The sequence below is a fragment of the Melozone crissalis genome, unplaced genomic scaffold (genome assembly GCF_028551555.1).
Source record: "Melozone crissalis strain CALT ecotype California unplaced genomic scaffold, PUWL_Pcris_2 ptg000006l_1, whole genome shotgun sequence".
Lineage (NCBI taxonomy): Eukaryota > Metazoa > Chordata > Aves > Passeriformes > Passerellidae > Melozone > Melozone crissalis.
The window spans coordinates 5323100-5346661 of NW_026535784.1; the positions used below are offsets into that span (position 1 = coordinate 5323100).

A 23562-nucleotide genomic window follows, 5' to 3' on the forward strand; every position below is an offset into this window, starting at 1 on the left:
AAATACTCCTTGGAATCTGCTTAACACAATGGCACGGTATGACCTGGAGCAAGGAGAGGAGACGTTTCAGAGAGGAACCATAAAGTACTGATATGCCTGACAATTATTACCCTGACTCGTTAGCAAGAATTGCTTTCCCACAGTTATTATCACTGCTCTTGAAGGCTTCACTTCAAGAGGCAAAATAAGGTGCATGTTGTTCAAGAATTGAGTAAAAGTAGACTAAAATGTTTCCTCTTTCGATGGGTGGTCAATGGAAACGTAAGATAACTTGAAAACAATTCTGGATATTTTTCTCATATTTTCCCAGAGAAACAGGGCATGGGAAATGCACATTGGGGTTTAAAGAAACAGATTCAAAAAGTATCCAGAATTGTGAGAATAAAATGAAGAAAAATTACTGAAAATATAAAAATTCCACTTTAAAAATGAGATGCTGACAAAATTGTTTCAACTATATGAAGCATAAGGAAAATAAAAAGAACATTTGACATAATTCTACTGTTTGGTACTACATTCCAAAAGAGCAGAACTATACCAAAACTAGATGTTTTTGGAATTTCACTCTGATTCTAAGCATTTTGTCACTGGCTCACAATTACAGAAAGTTAGAATCTCAGTTTAAATTTGCAAACCCATAGTTTGCCAGTTTTACTGTTAGCTTAAAAAAGTAAATGAAAACAATTTTCACTTCTAAAATGTATGTATTTACTTGATTGCTGAATTTAACCTGCTGAATTCCAAGCTCTGCAAAAAACAACTATTCAGAAGTAATTGTGTTCTAGCAGCACTGAGTAGCTTTGTTGCACTAAGGGTCTTCTCAGCATTTTCATTACACATTTAATTTAAAATTCAGCCACTTAAATGGGCTTTAAATGACACTTGGTTTACACTCAGCCATCTAATTTTTTTTTGAACATTAGTGATTGGACTTCAGATATTGTCCCATACTCAGTAATATCTAAGCTGTTGAAAACCAGCAGAAGTACTGAGTGCTTCTTTGAAATGTTCATCTTCTGACTCTGAAATTATGCCTTCTGTCAGCCCCTGATTCAGAGCAGTCTCACAAGCATTTACTAAAACATCACTAAGGTAAAATTTGAGCACAAGCAGCTCCCTATCAAGTATTGCACTACCCATGGATTTGCTAGGCATTGTAGTGACTACACTCCTTATGGATTTTATTTGGGATTTGGATTGCTACATACAATTGCCAGTAAAATTCACATTATCTCCAAGTAGGGTGGTTCAGAGCACAAAGGGGTGGTGGAAGCCCCTTTCTCTCCAGTAAACGTTGCCAGATGCCCTGTGTTAGCCACAATCTGCTCTGCAGGCTCCCTCTGTTGTAGCACTACAGCCAATCTCTGCTGCTACCCTGAAAACTCCTTTTGTGGCTCAGGCAAATGGAGCCACAGCTGCACACACACATCCCTGGGCACCAGCCCAGGCTGGCACAGCTCTGTCCTCTCCTACGTGTCCTCTTTCCTGCACCAGCCCATAGCTGTGGCATTACATGGTGAGCAGGGCCTTCTAGAGAGAGGAATGGCCACACAATCACATCCTCAGTCAGCCAAGACCTTTGGTAGCAACCCAATGTCTCCATACAGAGTTCTTAGCATTCAGCAGACAGAGGGAGCAGCAATTGCCTTTGTGGTCTTTAGCCTGAGATAGCAAAATGTTGTAGCTCCTGTCCCCACTGTTAGAGGAGACAGAGAGGGCTCCAGTGGGCTTAGGTACACTCTTACGCCAGAGTAGGACTCCAAGAGCTTCTGAAGGATGTCCCAGCATTTCATTTTCCTTCATATACATAGAATAGATTTTGTCTATTCTAGGATTCTAGGAAAGCTACTGTTTTCCATTTTGACCACTGCAGACAGGTCAATGAAAACATTGGGATTCCCCCTTTTATTTTCTTCCCTTTTTTTCCCCTTCCCCCCTGCTTTTTTTTCTTTTAAATTTCAAGGACTTCTTAGGTATTATGAAGTAATTTCTGCTGAGTCAGTAGGTCAGAAAGGCTGTTCTACAAGTGCATTATTTATTGGGTTTTTTAAGTTTTAATTGATTGCCACTTCTTTCATCCCTCTCTTCATGAGACTACATCAGGATTTCTTTTGTTTGCTACTGATAACATTGGAGGAAGGTACCACATAGAAGATCCTCTGTGAGCAAATCTGTCATTAGCTTTGGAACTGAGCAGAGATATTCTAGGGACTCTGTCAAGCTTGTTTTCACACCCTTCCTTGATGAGTGATGTATCACTGGCTTCAGAAACCTAACAAAATGTTCACTCTGTCCTCAGTGCAAGGTCCAAGGTGGTTTTGATGAGCCTGGCTGTCCTGTGCTGTATCTCTGCTAATATGCATGGATCCAATACTATAATGCTGTGTTGTTTGTGCCTGTTTTGTCAACACAAGCTACTGTTGGTGCCCTTCTTCCACCTCTTTCATCATCAGCCATTGCCATGGTGTTTTCATAAACTTCCATAGTTTTTAGCTGGTTGTCTTTGGCACCCTCCTGTTCAGCATTGACTTTGCAACACTTGCAGAAGCCACAGCAGTGTTTCCCACAAAAAGCAAGGGAAGCCATAAGTATATTGTCCCAGGGCTCTAGGGAGTGCATCCACACAGGTAGGAAATCCCAGTTTTGGAGCTTCTCAGGCAGTGAATGTGGCTTCCTTTTCTGCATAACATTAATTACAACCACAGCAATAAAAAGAAGAAACAGGGGAAGGCAAACACCCAAAAGGACTCCCCAGCCTGCCAGTGACAGAGCAAATACAAACAAAGGCAACAGAAAGAAACAGAGGAGAAGATAAAATATAGCAAACCATCTGTACTGGGCTGTTATATTTCCCAAGGTCTTGCTCATGCGGATTGGCAGGCGGGTATAAGGTATCGGATAAAACAGAATAATCCCAGAAACATTGAAGAAAAAGTGGCACAAGGCAATCTGAAAGCAAAAAACATTTGAGAAGTTCATTAGCTAAAACACCATTAAATACTCCTATCCATATCATAATTACTTCCAGCTCTCAGGAAACAGTACTGTTGTCAATAAGGTGTGGGAACCATTGGGTTCTGCATCCATAAATTTTCAATGAAAACATGGGAAACGTAAATTTGATATTGCACACTGGCTACAGAGAAAGTTTTAATGGTACAAACTTGGATTTTACAAAAAATTAGCCATAAGTTTATAGGGCACTGAGGAGATTCCTGGAAGGGGACTTTGTCTTTGGGTCTTTACAATCCTTTGATTCACATACTTCAAAAATTTTTTAAACAAAAATTAGCATTAAAAGGCACAGACTTGCTAAAGCTTACAGGAGTCACTTAGACAGAATAAGCATATATTGAACAAAACAGTACATTCCCTGCTCACCTTATCCTATTTTAATTTTGTAACTGTTATCAGACTAAAGTAAATATGAAAATACAGGTGTTTATTTATAAAGGGCATTATAAAACCAGTATGTTATCATGAAATCTGAGCTTTATCAAGATAGCATCTTCTCATGATTACATCTGTTGCCTGAGGACAATAAAATGACTTCTGTAATTTTCTTGATTTATTTTAGCTAGTAAAGACATTCATCCTATTCACCAAGGAAACGTCATAATCTTTTCACTCTTAATTGTAAAGCATTCATTCAAATGTTATCTGGTGCCAGGTTCTTTACTGGATGGAAAATGGGAGGTCAAAGCCAGGCTTCCCACTTTTAAAATAGTTTGAGACAAAAAGGAATCCAATAAAACCCAGTCAAAGTACGTTTTCAAGGAGAAAAATAGATGCCATGATGTTTACTGCAACATCGGGTAGATAGAAAGCTTGCCAGCTTAAGGATTGTGCAACCTTCACTTACTTTACAGGAGTCCCTGTACAATTCATGAACTGACTTAGGATCCTCAGAAGAGAGCTTACAGAAATCAATAACCCTCAGAGGGTTCTCAGTATGTGGGCACTGAACTCCAAGCAGAAAAGACCCCATGCTCAGGGGTCAAGTGGCCTCCCCTGTCCCAGTTCTGAATCAATTCATGCACATCAAGAGAATTTATAAAAGCAAGATTAGCTATATATTGACATTCTGGGAATTTTTAATGCAACCTTTTTACTCTAGCAGTTGAAGTGAATGCATTGTTATTAATAGCACAGACAAAATCAGGAACAACATGAACAGCACATTTGCATCACGGCCCCTTTTGTCAGGTTTTTCTTCAGAAAACTTACAACTTCTAAATGAAGTCAGGAAAGCATTGTTTTATACTGACCTGTAATGAATATTTTAATGTACTCCCAGGACTTGCCAGAGCTGCAAGTATAGCTGTTGTGGTTGTGCCAATGTTGGCTCCCAAGGTGAGCGGGTAAGAGCGCTCAATGCTTATAACGCCAATGCCTACGAGAAAAGAAACACCACTGGGTTGGCTTCAGGATAACGGAGAAGATGAAACATGGGGATAAAGAGCACAGTATTTACAACTTACCAACAAGGGGTGTAATGGCAGATGTGAAAACAGAACTGCTTTGGACAACGAAGGTCATACCAGCCCCTGCGAGCATAGCCAGGTAACCAGCCAGCCAAGTAAAAGGAAATGGAAAATCTAAAAAATAGAGGGAGAACACTGCTGTTAGCATAACAGAGTGATCCATGTAACAATGACACAGCAGGGAAGACTGTTAAACACTTAAAATGTAAATATATTGTTTGCATATTGGGTCTCAAATGATGATTTGGGGGCCAGTTCCATTACTTTGATTTATCCTGTTTGCTGTGTGCCTTCTACAGCCTTGCACCACTGGATACACTTTGAGATGGATTCCAGACTAGGTAGACATTTGTCCCGACCCAGGATAGCATGTGTGTTGTGATACAATTAGGTACCAGAAGTGTTTCCTCAGAGGTCAACACAAAACCTTCTGGGTGTTTTAAAAGCCTTGGTTTCAGGAACCAGGCACCCACTGCATGGATCAGATCTTCAGAAAGCTCTGAACACCATCCTGAGAGAACCAAGTTGTTTGCTCTAACTAGTTCCAAGTGGATTATCTCCTAAAAATGCACTTGTTAACTCTTGCAGAGAACAGCTAATTACACTGATTAGAGAAGCTAGGCACAAATGTCCCCTGTAGTCTGCAGATTTATGGAGAGAGCTGAGAAGTGAGGATTTAATCAGCTGGGAAGACACGGAGGAACACAGAGCAGATCCCAGATTAAATAACTAGAGGCTGTCAGTTGTTTACTTTCTAGCCCTTGTTTTTAATTTGGGCAGTGTTCTTTGCCCAGGAGAAGACAGCTTGGGGACCACTTTGCTGCCTTCTCTATTTCTGTGCACCCTCACTTCAACCACAGCGTAGGATCTGTGCCAGGACTGCTTTTCTCTGCTACAGCTCCTAGTCTCTCCATTAAAGAGAGTATGAAGGAAAAGCAGCCTGGTGAAAAAACCTAGTAACATTTGCACTCAATGGATCCAGGCTGAAAAAATCAGCTGGACAACACAGGAAAGACAGAAAAACGCCACCATTCAAGGCTGCCTTATCCTGCTGAAGAAAGGCTAGGCAGCAGCACAGGATAAGATCATTAATTACTACATACTTTTTTCAACTTACTTCAGAAGGAATATGCAGGCCCTGTGCCAGAGCAGGCAATCACAATCTCAGCACTTCGGTGCTATCTTTTGAGGATGGGAGATCTACATTTCTAACAGCTAATGATTATACATCTAGAAACAGAGCCTGGACTTTGGTCTCTAATGATGTTAATCTGCTGCATTTCTCAATCAAGCTGTTCACTAATAGATTTTTAAATTAAAGAAAAAAATACTTGAAAGAGAAAATGTTGGGCAGTGTGCATGATTTTCATTCAATAGTATTTTCTTTAAAATATTCTATTATGTCTTTCAGAGAACAGGAGACATCAATAAACATGCTCAGTGTCCTTGTCATTCCTAAAAGCAATCCTCAGGAAAAGCAGATAGTTACCAGTGTTGATTGTCTTCTTGATAACACTGGCCACTTGTCCTTTAAGCACAGAGTTTAATAGCTTAACGATGGCTATCAAACAGGAGCAGAGAACAAGCAGGGACAAAGCCAGAAGGATGAGCCCGATACCAAGATCAGGCAGGTCTGAGTCTACAAAGATGTGTTGGCCTGAAAAAAAAAAAAAGGAAAATGAATTAGCCTACCCACATTTTCGCCTGTGATCCCAAGCCCCGCTCTGGTTTTCGTTCGCTCCCCTAAGAAAATTGGACCAAAGCAAACACAACTGGAGGGGTTGATACAAAGAGGGAAAATGCCACCTTCCCTCCTCCCCAGAAGCCATGTCTGAGTGAGGCAGGAGAGGTGCTTCTACAGACATGCTTACAGAATGCACAGCGGGCAGTCCTATGGGCAGGCAGGAACCTGGTGACCATGAGCAAGGGAGAGGAGCGCCAAGGCAGGAGAAAATGCTGGGGTGCTCCAAGCTGCACGGTGGGTCAGCTTTTCCCAGAGGTGGCTGCACGCCTGAGCAGGGCTGTTCAGAGCCCTGCAGGGCATGCATAGGGATGGGATATCCTAGCAACCATGACAGCAAAGTAACCGCAGCTCTGAGCCATCTGAACATCGAGGGTGACATGATACTGAAACCTCAATTGCTGGTATCAGGCAGCATGGAAAGAGATCCACCTGCAGCCAGATACCGTGGTGCTGCTGCTGTAACTCCAGCTGTGAGCCACAGCAGAGCACAGGCTCCTCAGGCAGCACCTGCAGCACTGCCACGTGTCCCTGCACTGGCCAGGGCTCCTGGATACACCTCAGAAGGGAGCTGTCAGCACCATTAGAAATCCATATACTTCTGTAAATATATTGCACAGGAGTAGTTCTACTACTTACATTTAGTGATATAGTCTACTTCAGTTATATTCTTGAGGGTCCATGTCGTATTTCCTTCACTCCAGCAAAACTCAGGAGATGTGCAGTTTTCGGAAGGTGGAATTGTGACATTCTGCAGTGTCTGTGATTGCCAGAAAAAGCAGAGAGTTCAATCATCTACAATCCTTTACCAAAAGCTCATGTAGAATTCTCAAATATTACTACAACCAAGATTCATCAGCTAAAAAGTCAGAATTGTAAGCTGGCATCACATTAATGCATGGCAACATTTTGCATTCTTAAAAAAATATTATGCTGTTACCCAAGTCAATCAGTACAACATCTAAAGATTAAAATAGCCCCAAATAGCCCCAAAATGTTGTAATAACCATAGCACCAATCCACTAATAGCTAAGGAACTTAACTACTGATGACAGTTTCTGTGGAGTGAGGTTCATGTTTGGCTGCAGCTGTGGGGCAGTGGCATTCCTTCTCCAGCCACTGCCACAGCTTTCTTGATGAAAGAAAGACCTCTTTCCTGACATCTCCATGCAGCTCATGGTCTGATGAGTACTACAGCACTCTGAGTCAGAATGCTGCAGCACGAGTGCAGCCTCTCTTGCTGGATGAGCACAAAGTGCTCCAGCTGATTTTCTGTGCCTCAGTTTCCATGTCAGTAGAAACAGAAGTGCTGCTCCTACTTTAATTTTCATGTTCAAGGGCTGTCTAAGAGCTCACTACAAGCACTATGATTAGCATTACTAAATTACTGAATTTCTGTGTACACCACAATAAAAGCTTCCTTATAAGCCCTCCTAGGCCAGACATGCTGCATTCTGACACCAGGTCCACAAGACATTGTGCAGACTAAGGAAGAGCTTGCTGACTGAGCTGTACTTCCACACAAGAGCAGCTGACAGCCAAATGGACTCTGAACCATGCTCCTGAGCACGAGGCGTCTTTCCAAAGTGCCTGAGTGATTTTCTTTTGCAGAAATGGGGAAAGAGAAATCATATTTCTTTGCTGGGCACTGCCTACAAACACCTGCATTTGTACCTCTCTCCAGATGATGCAGGTGGGCAAAACTGGGAGTGGATCTGGTGTCCCCACAACTCCAGGGAGCACCTGGGCTCCAGGCACCCCATACCTGGTAAACCTTTACAAACTCAACACAGTCTTTTTTCTCACCTTCTTGAAGTTTTTTCAAACATCTTCATTTCAAAGCAGCTTCACTAGATCAAAATGTTTGTTTTGCTTTAAGCATAAGGGGTCTGCATGTATTTATCCTGGCCATGAGTCTGTTTAATAATTTTTGCTAGAAATTAGTTTAACCCAGTAGGAATGTGTAGCCATGATATTTTCTGAAAAATCTTTTCTTTAGGATTTTTCCTCCTGAGAAGCTGAGAGGCCTCAGGAACAAAATATAAACAATGGTTATCTGCTGGATCTGAGATTGGTCCCACGTGGTTGTTTCTAATTAATGGCCAATCACAGTCAGCTGGCTCAGACTCTGTCCGAGCCACAAGCCTTTGTTATTCATTCCTTTTTTTTCTATTCTTAGCTAGCCTTCTGATGAAATCCTTTCTTCTATTCTTTTAGTATCGTTTTAATATAAGTTATATCATAAAATAATAAATCAAGCCTTCTGAAACATGGAGTCAGATCCTTGTCTCTTCCCTCATCCTTGGACCCCTGTGAACAAGTTCACAGGAATGCAATGATTTAAATTATTTTCCTTTTTCAAATCAAAATTTTGGGGGTTTCACATGTTTTGTAATTTGACTGTAAGCTTGAACAGTAGGTACACAGCCAAATGCAGGCAACACAGAATAAAGCGTGTCTAGAAATGAACATTTCCCTGCACTTTCCGAGCAGTTTCTTGCGCTGTGCAGGGCTCGGGGCTCGGGGCTGTGCCTGGGGGGCAGCGAGGGGCAGCGGGCCGGGCTCGGCAGCCGCAGGCACGGCCGGGGCTGTAACCCCAGCGGGTTCAGGGGAGCACAGCTCTGCCCCATCCATCTCCCAGGCAGCGTTTCACTGCCCAGCCACAGCGCCGCTCAATAGCAGCTGAGCACCCAAGTTCAACCTCCACGGCCTGTGGAGGTTGAAATACTTAAGGACTCCTTAAGCATCTTCTGCCTCAGGACTTCAGGAATTACTTTTCTATACGTGCCAGCAGGTAGAATAGTCTAATTAGAGAATCAAAGAATTTAATGCTGTAATTGCTGGTTAGCTGAACGATGCAAACCAAACACTCAGCTCCATAGTTTGCCAAAACACTCATGGGTGTTGGTGTGGGCAAGAGATTCCTCCGAGCTGCAGGGCTGCTTGGGTGGGGAGGAGCAGGACACAGCCCCACGGAGCCTTTCTCCAAGGGCACTTTTCCAAGAGGGCTGCAAACAGCCAGCTGCCACCAGATCACCCCAACACACGTCAGACTGGAGCTGATTAGATCAGCAGATAAACGGGGGTTGAAACGATCTTTCCTCTGGCCTGTGGCGCAGACTTTTTCCACTTTCAGGGAGTTGGAAGACTATCAGGGTTTAAAGGCATTTGGGTTTGAGAGGAGTAGAAGGCTTGGCACCAATCCACCAGCTCTGATAGGCAAGGGCCTGCACAGTACTGAAAGCAGCCAGGTCAAGGTCACCACTGGTGACCAAGCTTGGTTTAAGTGGAGCAGAAACTGCATTAAATTTTTTTCATTCTTTTTCTGCTGATAAAAACCCCACCCTCGTTAAAAAATCTTATTTCACAATCTTGTGATAAGGAGCATCAGCTACAGATCAGTAATATATTTCCTGAGGTACCTGACAATTAATTTAACATGATACTCACCACATTGGTTTCAGTCACACACCAGATCTTTACCAGGCTTTTGTTTTTTGCTGATTCATCGTTCATGGCAATTGCATTTATTACTGATTTATCAAGCTTAAAAGGAAGAATAAAAAGAATTTTTAAAAAATGCTTTATTTTCAGTTTGTATCACATACTTCTGTTCAGCTCTACTCAAATAAACCCCCCTTGGAAGCTCAACCATATAAAATCTGCATGACTCCAATGCTGGAACTCCTGCCCAACAGGTAGGAGGGGGGTTACTCCCAGAAAAAAAGGTACAACTGTGCATGAACAAATGCTTTGTCTCATTCTCCCCACATCATCCACTACCTCATCTCATCCTTTCTGTTTAATCAGCTGCTCTGACACAACTGTCTGACTGTATTTACTGTCCTTTCAGAAGATGTGTGCATCCTCCTGGCCTCCAGATGCACATGATTATGTCCCATAATTTCAGTGTCCTCATCAGGTCCCATGCTGACCCTCTGGCTGTGTCTCAGCTAGTGCTACCTGCAGATGCCCAGGCAAGAGTCTGCCTTCCCATCCATCCCACATGGCTGAATTTGTCCTCACCGGCCTTCCCAGCCCTCCTCCCCTGTCTGCCATTGGTGCTGTGAAATGTGGGGGAAATAGAAACTGGAAACGTAGAACTGGGGCTTTATGAGATGTGAATTAAGAGAAGAATCCATCTGTTAATGAACTTTACCCCCAAGAACACAGAGATGGGATTGGAAGCCTTCTCATATTCAGAGCATTTTGATTTGACTGAATCAGGTAGGCAGCTTCCTTGAAGTGAGAAAGAGCTTACCTCAATGATGAGCTTTGTAAAGGGGTCTGTGATAACTTTTAGTAGCTCTGGAGCATCCTCACCACTTTCAAGTTGAAAAGACTCAACTATAACATTGGTGAGATGGAAGAGATAGCCAGTAATGACTTCAACAGGTAACAGTGCAAACACAGCCAGCCAGTTAAAGAAATCATGGATTGTTGCCCCAGCAAAGGCCCTGCAAGAAGAAATTAAAAAACAGAGCTGCTTTTAATTAAACAAAATGTGTATAACATCAATTAGATATGAAATCATAAAAGTAGAGATGAAGGGCATTTCAAGATGGGAATAATTTAATTTCTGGGGTCAAATGCAATAGCTACTTTGTTATGGAGTGCTAGATTGTCTCCAGACTGTTGGCCAATTAAAGAGCCAGACAGGTGAGTAAAACAAGAAAAACTAGAAAAGACAGAAGTGATCCATAGCATGAGGCTGCCAAGAGTACTTTTTTGAAGAAAGAAGTGGCTGTACAGCCTGTGTTTGTTTTGCCTCTCACCTGTTTTTAGTACATTTTTAATCCTCAGCCAGTCATTGCCTCCAGGACCAGTTCTCCCTGACTCCTGGGGCAAGAGGGCTCTGCAGCTCTCCCACATGTTTCTGCAAACTGTTGCTGTACAGGTCCCTTCAATCTTCTCCTCCAAAGCCTGAGGAGCCACAGCTCATCCCTCAGAGGCTTTGGCCAAGAGTATTTCAATATGCCCAGTGCAGAAATGACAAGGTACCACAGTCTCCTATCACTCCCAAGTGTACTGCCCAACTCCAGTGAGCCTCCAAGTGCTCCATGAGCTCTCTCAGTGGCAATGTCAAGTGTCAGTCTAAAAGATGTCACTGTATACATCAGACAGCCAGAACATTTCATTTCTTTACAGTTACCAGCTCTGGTTTTCTGCAGACTTCAACATTGAAATCTCTTTTAAGGAAACCAGACCAAACTTATGTAATACTAACTTCTTGTACAGCCCTCCCATAGCTGGCACATAATAAAAGGTGGGTGGTATAGTGAGAGCACTTGAAAATTTATTCCTGTGTAAGATCATTAAGAAAGGTGAATTCTTACAAACCCACAAAAATTTTAAAGGAACATGATATAGTTTTTTTCCAAGCATATAAGGCCATACATGTAGGCAGCTTTATACCTTTGCCATGGCCATGCTTGTGACTTTCCTATCTAGAAAGGTTGAGTGGCTGTAGTAGTGATAGGGAATATAGAAGAAGACCTACAAAAATGAAGGAAACAATTTTCCAGATCCAAAGTTTAAGTACAATACCTTCTAAATTCATTCCTGTCCCCAGCTTGCATAAGTGCCACAATTGTGTTTGTAACTGAGGTGCCAATGTTTGCTCCCATGATGATAGGAATAGCTGCTCTAACAGTCAGCACTGGGAAACAGAAAAGGAAACAATGGATGAAAAAAAAATCAAAAAAAAATCAAAAGAAAATCATATTATCAGCAAGCTCTATGCTTCAATGAAAACTTCTATTGCTATCAGTGAAACCCTGACTTCCCTTGATGTCAGTGTAATGATCTGCTTCAATCCAAACAGGTTTGCTTTGATCAAGCCCCCTGGGAACATGGCACTCCCATAGTCCCATAATCCCCACTGACACTATGGCCCATGGTTATCCATTTTCATCACATGTTAGAGGTACAGATGAAAATAAGGTCTCTTCTTTCCCAGGCATTTTCCTACTTACTGCAGAATTTTGAAATGATGTCACAGAAAAAAATGCAGTTCAGTAACTGCCTAACATGACAAACAATGCAGATAATTCCAAAATTAAGTCATTCAGTGCCAAGGCTTCCAATGATTTTCCTTGCAATTGTGGTTTTATTATTATTACTAGTACTACTACTACTATTGCTACTACTAGTATTAATACCATTATGATTCCTTTTTAAAATCTGATTTTATATCAGGGAAACAGCTGTGAAAAACTTTTCCTATAGTCTCTATTCTTTTTACCCAAAGCTTCTACAATTGGAACACAAGTGGGAATGTTGGCACCTGAGACAAGGTTTATGAGTGATCTCTAGGAAGATTCTGTGAGCAGACTCACATGTGGAGGACACCATGCTGACTATGATGGATGAGGAGGTGCTGGAACTCTGGACCATCACAGTCACCAGAACTCCGATCACCAGTCCCGCAACAGGATTCGAGAGCACTGAATCATCTTTAAATATGTCCCCTGCGGCTTTACCTATAAAAAATCCATATTCACAGAGTGAGGGAAGTACAAGGGAAAGTCAGTGTTTAATTCAAGATCATTCAGCCATTTAATTGATACATATATAATCATATTTTTTATCCCAAAAAGTACCGTGTAGCCCAGGGATCCAGATTCATGTCCTGGACTCTCAGCTTCTCAGATTTTAGAGGATACTTTATATTCTCTCATTTCAGTGACTATAAGCCCTGCTGAACTCTGCAGAGAAGTATATAATGCCACAGCCATCAGCAGAAAGACTGTAGGACAAAAGACCACCCATTGATTTAAATGTAATTACTTGGTATTTTTTGATACTGAATTAAGGGAAATGCTTTTATAATACTGATTAATTCAGTTCCTGTACCTTTCTGTGTTTGCAAAATACTTCAACAGAAGTGCACATACTTATCTGATAACCACTCCTGAGTCCATCACCTGAATTCAACACTTCAAGGTAAATGTAAAAAATACATTTCAATAGTTTTCATCTTTTGAAGGATTTGGGGGACATTTCAGTGTGAGATGCTTTGGTCAAGAGCACAATTTTCGTATTACACCTTGTTGAAATGTCTTTCACATGGGACAGATTTATGTACAGATGTATTTTTTTAAACTGTCACTAAAGTAATGGGAAGCTACTGGGAAATTGGGGCCAATAACCCTACATCAGCTCTTTGGAATTTGAGACAGAAAGACCCTTTCAAACAACTGAAGGTCAGTGTTTAATCAGAGCTGCTTCCTTCTCAATCTGTGTCTCATCACACATGAAGAATGTTCTTGAAGAGTGGTAGTTGTAATTAAGCATCTCAGACAAAATTTACTGCCTCATTAATTTATTCTTGATATTTTAGATATTTTCATACCTCCTACCAGTTGAAAAGCAGAGCTCAGTACATCCAGAGAACACACAAACATGTAGAGTAAGCAAAGGAGCATAATGAACTTCCCTATCCCATAGAGTACACGAATGACTTTTCCTTTTGTATCCAGATCTGCAAAACAAATACATTATGTATGAAAGAATCATTTGAATTTTTCTCTGGAATACTCTAGTGCACAAACAGAGACAGTGGGGACAAAGACAGTGACATGGCTCCAGTGTGTGATTAAACCCAAAAGAATGTTCTTAATCACATTTTAACTGCAGAAGCAGGTATTTTGTTTGCCTACTTTTACCACAAAAAATCTTTTTGGTATGTGACAAAAGCCTTATGAAATCTGACATTGACCTTTGGTTTTATAGTCATCCTTCTGAGTAAAAAAAGACCAACAGCTGCCTGGATATAAAACTGTATTAGTGTTGGACTGTTTTTCATTTACCTTCTCATGTTTTAAGGAGGCTAAGAAGCATGATTTTGGGATTTTTCTTGGCTGACTGAATATTATAAACCCATTAACTCTTGAAGAACATGAGACAAGCGATGGGAAAACAATGTAGGTAAGTTATTTACAGAGAAGTGGCTACCTGACCACTTGACCCCGGTGTCCTGCAGTTCTGGCAGAGCCCACGGGTCTTCTTCTTCTGGTCTTGTCTCATCTATCAAAGCTACTGTGGAAAATGCAGGTTGAATTTCCCCTTTATTTCCAAGTGAAGCCACGTTGCCTGATGAAATAGAACATTTAAAAAATTGTTTAATTACTTTCCATCTTCTCCAAGGATCCCCAAATCCTATCTATTTTTTATAACTCAGAGTGAGCACAGTACCTTTGTGATTTTCTCCTTCTTTCCCAGCCATGTTCTGGTTTTGTTTGGAAGAGTCCCCAATATAGTTGTTGGTTTCAGGCTTTTCTACCTCCGGCCAGGGAGCCATGATCTGTGACTAACAAAGTAGTGTTGATTGAAATGCAAGTGCAGTCAAAATATTCACCTTATAAGAGTGCATGTGAGAAATATGATAAGGATAAAGAGCACAGGAGATGAAAATTAAATAGAAGCAATTTTCCCTTGAACACAAATTTTTGCTAAACTTTATGAGTTATTCTTCTACTTGAAAAATTGATTTCTCAATTTTTTTAATCACAGTTTATTTATTTGTGTACACAATTAAAAATTATATATATTTTAATCTCACATCTATATTTTCATACACTTTTAACTGTCATTAAAGCAAATATTCCTCTGCTTTCCAAAAGGTAGGCATTTCTTCTCTTTAATTAATTTTAACTCCTTTCAACAAGAAGTCAGAGAATTGTTTTATTTTCTTCCACCTTCCGGATTTAAGCAACCTCCTGGTAATTCAATACACAGACCTTTACCTTGTAATTCATTACATAGAAATGTTTTAGCAAAAAAATTCCTCCCTAAAGCACTGCTAAGTTTGGGTTGTGAATGATAACACAATGCCTTGTTGCCTTTACTGGTTCATTGCCATGGAAACACAAAGAGGAGAATCCTGGACAAGGTGGAAGAAGAGCCCAGAGAAGAGGACAATGAGAGAGAGGGGCCATTTGCAGGTCTGTATTTGCCTGTAAGTCACAGCTGATGCTGCAAATGGAGCTGAGCTGGAAGCAGCAAGGTCCAGCTCACCCATCTCACACAGGCTCTCTCTCTGAACCTCTTCCTCCCTGACCCCTTTCTGGGCACATTTGAATGCACTCTATTATTACTGAATAATAACTTAAAAAGTGAGACATCACATGTCCAGATCCTGCCAGCATGGGTGCAAGCACACATGGCAGACCTGGTCCAGGCACAAGAGGAAGCCAAGATTGGAAAAGTCCTCCCTATTTACTTCACCAGTATTGGAAGCCAGAGGCAGAGATATGAAAGGGGGAAGTGACTATGGAAATAGGAGCCAATATGGGCCACAATATTGCCTTAACAGACCGGGTGGCATCAGCCAGCCCATCCAAAAACTCCATGGAAAGGATGGGAGAAGTGAACCCTGTCCAGGAAAGCCCCACCTTCAGGTCTGTCTCTTCCACGCTCTCTGCCCCACAAGTCAGTCAGAGCTGCAGTCAGAGCTGCCCCATGAGCAGCACATCTGGCACCCACATGGCTGAAACCCTGGTCAGCAAATTTGCCTCCAATGCCCCTCATACACAGAGCCCCTGTGCCCCCTGTGCCTCCAAAGGCCAGAGCTGGTTTCATGCTCCCATAAACAAGGTTCACCAGCAGTTAGCAGTCGCTCTCTGGGAGTATAATTAGTCATTCATTTAATCATAATCCTTTATGTAGCTGATGGCGAAAATGTTTTGTGCCTGCCCACATCAGTAAGCCACACATCCTCCTCCTTCCTTTAGCTGGGAAGGAAAAGTCACAGACAAAATCACTTGTGTCTTACTGTAACACAGGTGGGTATTGTTTTCTGGCACTCCACAAAGAAAAGAGTATCTCCTCTTTCACATTACCAGGAAAAGTTATTCTGCAATTCCATTAGCAAAAACTACACGTTTCGCATTCTTTATCTGTGGTGTAAGACCCATAGCAGCTCCCAAGATACACAAAGATCTTCAAACAGATGAAAGAAAGTCATTCTTGCTTGTTTCAACAAGGATTCCCATTTGCTTGGAGCAAATTCTCGCATTTCCATCCATGCCAAAACAACCTCCAGCCCCACCCAGACAAAAACACCTCCATCTTGTTAAACAAGTTTCATTTATATATGTTCAGCATTTAAAGAGCGATTAAAAAATAACTGCTCTGCACAAGTGATTCTTAAGTGAAATGTAATCATGAAAATATATTGGAAAGTCAGATGTGAAGCTGCAACTTATTCCAGCCATGGAGACACAGAATATGCTGGACACCACCATCCCCAGAGATGCCATCAGCACTACAGCTCTTCTGTTACGCTTAGTATGGAAATGAAGGATTCAGCCTGCATTATTACTGCATGGAAACTGAGCTGATGCATTCAGCGGAGAAACTGGAGCTTGAAAACTTCAGCAGACAATCAGCCTCTACGTCTCCTAAATAAAGTTTCTCCAAACAAGAATTTGGCAGAGCATTTTTCCATAATGAGCATCTCCCATGTTCATGAGGTGCTCAGGAGCCCACAGGTACGTCACGTATTATTATTGTTTTTGCTTTACGTGATTAAACATCATAGAATGACAGTTAATCACCTCTGTAGAGGAAGTTTTTATAGGTATGTATATAAAGTCATTCATATGAGCCCTAGCCAACCTCTGATTTGAGAAGGTAGAATTGAATACTGGAGACCTTCACAGCATTTGCCTTGAGCATTTGGGTTTGCAGAGGCATTACTAGAATGGCCCATGCTGTGTGAGTGGTATTAATGACTGATGCTAGCAGAACCATGTATACCCTTGAAGTCCTCCCATAGTTGTCAGCTTTCCCAGATCCCAGCTCTTGTTAAGAGGAATAGCTGAGAAGATAGTGGAGAGACACCTGATACTCTCTGCTGGAGTCCTAGCCACAGCTACTTACTGTTAATTAACCGCTGTGCTACAAAGATAATCTACATTCTACAGCTTTCCCTTTAAAGAATTTTTTCTTGGCCCAGATACAGACATTAGCACCTTGAGAACACACTCAGAGGCCAGCCAGTGTGCTGTGGAGGAGCAGGGCAGCGGGGTGGCCGAGCGACCGCGTCGCTGCCTGGCTGCTCTCACGCGCCTTTGCAGAGGCTGACGTCAGCTGTGGCAGAAAGGAACAGCACCGCTGACGCAAGATACCAGTGACAATGAAAACCCTAATAGTGGTTTACCTGTGAGCACCAAAGACAGACACATGCAAAGGAACATGTTAGAGAGAGGGCCAATGACAATGCACACTGCAGCAACTTGCTGTGCTCAGCTGGACGCACCGGTCCAGGTCCAAAGGCAGGAGAGCCACAATTGCTGGATGAGGCACTGGAGGGATGAGCTCTGCCCAACCCCAGGTGCCTCAGTGCCACGCATCTGGCTCCTGCCTTGGCTGGCAGGACAGCGGGCAGGGTGCCTGCAGCCAGGGTGAAGTCACGGAGCTCACGTCAGGACAGGCATTGGTGCTTTGGATATCCACCTGCTGGGAGCGGTGCTGAAACGGGAGCTGATTTCCTCCGGAAGGTGGCAGGTCACAATGTGCTATGCATATTGCAAAGGGCTGAAAACCAATGCCTGGGCAAGGTGTAATCCAGCCCGTTTCAGTGAACCTCGTGGCAAATCCTCTCACACCATCGTGTGTGCTTCTTTCGTCGTGAGTATAATCTTTCCTTGCCTTTGGAAAATGCTAACCATGTGTGACATCCTTTCTAACTTCAAAAGAAACTGAACCCTCTCCCTTCTAAGAGGGAGATAGATGGGAAAAATCAATGGCCTTCAAATTCTGAAAATGTGAGAGAGAAAAACTCAGAGCCAAAGTGGGCTCCTGTGGTTTTTATGTCCATACTCCCTCATTACAGCATTTCAAAGAGTTAAAGTCTCTGGGGAAATTATCTGAGCAACACTAGGTGTCATGCAGCTGCCCTATATTGCATTCCTCAGTGACTCACGGGCTGTAACAGCTTTGCCTGTGTTGCAGAGCTGCACTCTCTGTGCTTTGCAGTTCTAAATCAGAAACAGCTGCCAATCTGTTTGTTTTGCTGGAATTAACACAGCTAAATGAGCTACCCTCTGTGTGTGCCCAGCCAGCATTGTTCGTATCTCTCCATCCATGACAGCTCACCCAAAGGTGAGCCACATTGTGCCTCACACAAGAACTATGGAGCAGCAGCAAGCCTTAAAGAAATCTCACTCCTGGGGAACAGACCCAGTCAAAACAAGATAAAATAAAAAGTACTGAAGGAAAGAGAAGTATTTTCAAAACTAACTGATAATAACTACAACCACCAACGTGACCAAACATGCACCTACAGGCTGCTTAAGCAGCTCCATATCAGATTTTGGGTTCAGGCTTTCCCCATTCTCTCTCCCTCTCATTCCCTCCTTCTGTCTCAGCTTTTCTACTAAAGTACCTCACTTCCTTATCATTCACCACAGCACTAAAGTTTTTATCTTAAAAAGGGATTTATTAGCTTTGGATACCATTAGCTTGGTATCCAAATATATGACTTAGTAAATATGAATATTTATCACACATACTTCAGAGGAATAAATACCAAGCTATATGCCAGACTTTCTTGAAGAAATAATTGTCTTTTTGCTCTCAAAATGTACCACTTGCAGCATAGAAGCACATTATGTAGAGACAGGAAAAGAAAGCTTCTGAGCCAGCACAAATTCTTTCAGTAGCTTTGCATCAGCTGATAGTTTTGCCCCAGAACCAGTTCCATGGAAGCCACAAAGCCCCAGGTGCAGCAGAAGCAGTAACAACTTAAATAAACACCAGCAATGATTCAGTCTTGCTAGGAGCAAGTCTTGTCTTTGCTCTGGCACCAGCTGCTTCCTTGGGGCTTTTTCTTTGAATAAGTCAGCAGGCTTAGCCGGGATGTAAACTTTCAACTCATGCAGTAGTAAAGGCAGAAAGAGATATGCAAAAGCTACAAAAACACTGTGCTCAGTTTTATTCCCATGGATCTGTAAGACTCATTGCTCACAAGCCTGAATCTAACACACAACAAAACTAAAAAAACACACAAAGCAAACTAGAAAAGACAACTAATATCTACGTATGTGCATGGAGAGAATAAATCCCAAAGATTAATTTTTGAATTCACAACCAAGCAAAGCTCTGGAGACTGCCCCCAAGGAGCCAGAGCCAGGAAATACCAGTGAGCTACTTGAAATGCCTAGTAGGTATTTAAATAAAACAATTACTTTTTCAGAATAAAAGGCCAAGAAAATTAATAACTCTACCAACAAAGAAATAGTACAGACCTACCCCATCCCATAGATAAAATACACAGTAAAGAATAAAGAAAGGAAAACAAAAAGACGTTAAAAAGACTTACTGATCTAATGGAAGAGCTGATAATAAAAGTTACTGAGAAACCAGCTGATTTCTGCCTGCTGCCACATTTGTTGGGCAAACTACATCAGAGTCTAATGTATTCCTTTTACCTCCATGCATCAAACCAAATTAGCATAAGAAAATGTTTCCATCGAGAACAGCCTGACACGGCCGTGGTGAGGCACACAGCCCTTACAGAAGATCTATGCTTAACACATGAACTGACCGTATTTCCTTCCAATGTTTCATTAATCATATCCTAGACATTTTCCATTATCCAATACCACTGATCACTATGACTTAAAATCTCACTTCTTTTCAAATAATAGTTAAACAAATACCTTCTCTTGATATAGACTTTTTTTTTTGGGGGGGGGGGGGTGGTTTTTTGGCAGCTGCTAACAAAATATTTTATTTCTTTATCACATTTAATAAGAATAAACCTAGCTAATTGCAGAAAAAAAGCACAGTTTATTTTCAGAGCTATGTTTTTTATCACTTCCTTAAAACATAGATGCAGTTAAAGGAAAACAAGGTAAAAATATTAACAAGAGGATGACATTTCACTTGCCACTCCAGTACCCCTATTACCTCCCTTTCGCTATTTCTTGAACTGCAAAAGCAGAGCTTTAGATTTGCAAGCTTAAAAAGTTCAAAAGAGAAGAAAAGAAAACTCAGTCTTAGTTGCTTTTACTTACCACGACTTAATTCCGAGACAATAGAGTGAACGGATCAACTGGGCAGCCACTGAAACCTGCAATATATATAGACAGGTGTTGAGCAAAGTTTGCTTTCATCACTGCACACTAACATTCCTATTTTACAGTCCAGAGGCACTGCCTACCTGCAACTTAATGATCACAATAAAACTTTTTTTTGCAGGAGTGGGCAGCAACCACCACTGATAAAACTATGGGTTATTTCACACTTATCACATTCTAAAAAATGTCCCATCAGCATTTAAGTACAAGTTACAAATGTGCTCATGTGAGTGCTGGAGAACTAATTGTTCCAGCCTGAAAAATTGCTGTCCGCCTGATCATTCAGTAATCTTTTTTCCAATAATAATTTTCCAAAAATATTTTGCAGTCTCAAAAGTCTGTCAAAAGAGTGTGAAGGAGATATAGTACTGTTATTTGTCTGTTCAGGTGCCTATTAATCTGCCTAAGAACAGAAGTGAAGGAGAATCAGATAAAAACGGTGTAAGTAGGAAACACGTAAGAACTCCTTAGAACAGAGGATGGAGTTTCATTCTTATCAGCGCTCAATGTTTACAATTAAGGCAAGCTCATTAGCATTTTGGCTGTGGCTCTACTTCCAAAGTAGATTTAAAAGTGTAAGGACACCTTTGATAATCGCATTCAGAACGCTGGAGATGAAGACAAATAGATGATAAAGAGATGGGTTATTCAATAAAAGAGTGTGGTACTACAGATTAGACAAAGCAGCCACCAGCATTGCTGTCTGTCCTAGTGCTGATCATCTTCACAGGGAGCTGCATTTGGGGGCTGCATCAGGCACTGCAGCTTTATGATCTTTGATATTTTTCTGTTCCTGTAGGCAACTTACACTGAGAAAATACGCTGCAAACTAGCCATCTAAGCAGCAGATCTGCCTTGTCTGCTTGTGTGCAGTCATATCTCCCAGCAGCTTAGTGACTTAGTAACTCAGTAAAGTAAAACTCTTGCTTTTTGCACCTTTCAGTCCCCTGGAGATGCCCAGCCTTTGGAGCGGTGAGTCACAACTTCCCCTTCTGCTGCGTCGGCGTCAGAAATGTTTAATAAGCTGTGGCCAGGAGAGCTCTGCAGCCCCGAGTGCAGCATCACATCCTGGCAGCAGAGCCACCAAGCACCTCCCCTGCTGCAGGTGGCTCTGCTGGTGCCGACCCCACTGCCCATACCGTGCTGGGCAGGGCTGATGGTGCAGCCCAAGGATGGGAGCACCAGCCCTGCCTCACCCTCCCCTCTTGCAGCTTGCACAGAGGTGGAAAGGATGAAAAGGAAACCAATTTCTCTTCTGTGTGAAGTGGAGAACTGTGCAAAAGGGGAAAGAAGTAATGGAAAAAGGACCCAAGGTTGTCCTTGGTGGTTCACAGGCTCAGTTTTCTTAACAAAAATGTACTTTAACATTACATCTAAAAAAGTACATTTTAAGTTGTGCCAAACATGCAGGAAATCAGGTGAATGTTTTAATTGGGAATACTTGTACTTCTTTGAGTTATGGCTTATTTTCTTCTGAGTCACTGGTTGTGAAACCCAGGTCTTCTGAGTGGGAAGTTATGAAATGTGTACATTTCAAGTGCCCAAGTACCCTGTGGGTCAATCAGAATGTGGTGATGTCCTCTGTTTTATTCCAACATCGCTAATTCCATTTGCTAAACACAATCCTAAGTGCTGGCCAAGTTAACATTTTAGAAAGACAAAAATTCTATGTCAGACCTATTGCACTAAAAAATAATAAATCTTTAGGAAAGAAAAAATAGTCATTTACACAAAGGCAGGCAATCTACAGTCTGTGTTTGGAAGTCCAGGGTGAATCTTCTGCAGAGTCACTCTGAAAGAGCCTTCATAAGAAGTTTGTCACAAGGGATGAAGGTGGTGTTATTTGTTCCAGAAGCCTTCCCTTCATTCAAAATCAGAGGAGAAGCTGATGTTCTTCCTGGAACACCAGGGCAGTCAGAGTGGTAGTTCAGAGTGCTTGCTGGCACACACTCAAATGATGCTGCTGCTGCTGCTGCTCGGGAAGTGTGAGGCAATGCTCTATCTTTCCACTTCAGAGCTTACTGTGAAACTACTGACTTAATTAAAAATATACATATATTTAATAGGAAACACTAAATAAAGTAAAGAAAGCAAGCAAATTTCAAGGGTCCTGGTTTCCTGTAACAAAAGTGCTGGAACACTCTGCAGCTATTTGGAATAATACCTGTGAAAATCTAGCATTTAGCAGGAAGTGCAAACACAGAAAATGTCTTAAACACAGAATAAGAAAAAATTCCTAGCATGTGCAAATTCTGTGAGAGGTGAACTCTGTCCAGTCACTGTTATATGTTGCAAGAAGTTATGACACAGAAAAGAAACATGTCCACATAACATCTGTGCCACAAGCTGCTTTACAGATCTCCCCCACAAAAGGGGTACCTGCTGTGCAAGTGTCAACCCCATCCTATCTGTAAGACCCAAGCCCTAGTTTAGCAAACCAAGTGCACATAAGTCACAACTAAAACAAAAAATAATTACAAGGAAGTGAGAGAAATGGCCATTTATCCTGCAAAGGCGTGTCAGTGCAGTCCAAGATACATATTCACTGACAGTAATAATAATGTGATGAGGTTTGCTCTTTTATAGACACAGCTTCAAAAGACAGCAAGCATGAGCATGGCTCTCAGCTAACACCAGGAGAAAAATCTCTCTCTCTTACATTTTAATTTAATTTTTAATATTCCACAATCCAAAGAATCCACACCTAAACAATGTATATTCAAAAGGGTGGGAATCTAGAAAACAGCAATATAGCTCTTTACTGAAGAGAACAGGAATTGTTTCCATCATTTGGAAACAGAAGTGTCTATTTTCTCTTGTTCAGAAACCTTGACCAAATCTAGTTGTCTATATTTGGGAACAACATGAGTGTAAATCCCTCTTCCAGATATATGAAACACAAAGCCCTGATCATAAAGAGAGAGGCCAGTGCTGATTTCAATAGGAATTGTAGCCTGAAGAGTTATTTGGTTAAGGACTTACGCCCATTCAGCTGAAAAACATTTTCCTTCTTTGTGCAGTTACCTGGAAAAATTTAAGTCCTGGCTTTATGTATTGTCTGAAAAGTATTCTTCCTATAAACATTTTAGCAGTGAACCTTATTAATGGAAACACCCAGTCAGATGTGTTTTTTGAGTATGAACTTCCAGAGTGGTACAGCTGGGTATTTATTTGAAACAATGCTTGTAGCAGACTTTGACCCCGACATTATATAGGATGCTTTGATTTTGTAACAGAGGGTAAGTGCTAC

At 41.6% G+C, this 23562-nt stretch overlaps 1 protein-coding gene across 1 annotated transcript; it reads right to left on the reverse strand.

Moving 5' to 3' along the window:
* Nucleotides 1-2373: 2373 nt before the first annotated feature.
* Nucleotides 2374-20303, reverse strand: SLC34A2 (solute carrier family 34 member 2). Its single transcript, XM_054295788.1, has 13 exons — nt 20250-20303; nt 14422-14536; nt 14182-14319; nt 13580-13708; nt 12564-12707; nt 11773-11884; nt 10487-10682; nt 9676-9771; nt 6865-6985; nt 5974-6141; nt 4482-4598; nt 4269-4393; nt 2374-2949 (listed from the first exon to the last, which is right to left on the reverse strand). Exons 2-13 carry the CDS (start codon nt 14525-14527, stop codon nt 2374-2376), a joined length of 2028 nt encoding a protein of 675 aa, XP_054151763.1. The 5' UTR covers nt 14528-14536; nt 20250-20303.
* Between the last annotated feature and the right edge of the window lie 3259 nt (nt 20304-23562).

What these genes read in the sequence shown, in the direction of transcription:
- SLC34A2 (XM_054295788.1), bottom strand. Translation starts at nt 14,527, where the DNA reads ATGGCTCCCTGGCCGGAGGTAGAAAAGCCTGAAACCAACAACTATATT. An exon ending in GTGTGACTGAAACCAATGTG is followed by an intron (nt 6,986 to 9,675) that starts GTGAGTATCATG and finishes TGGCAATCACAG; the next exon opens with ACACTGCAGAATGTCACAAT. An exon ending in CAAGAAGACAATCAACACTG is followed by an intron (nt 4,599 to 5,973) that starts GTAACTATCTGC and finishes TCTATTTTTTAG; the next exon opens with ATTTTCCATTTCCTTTTACT.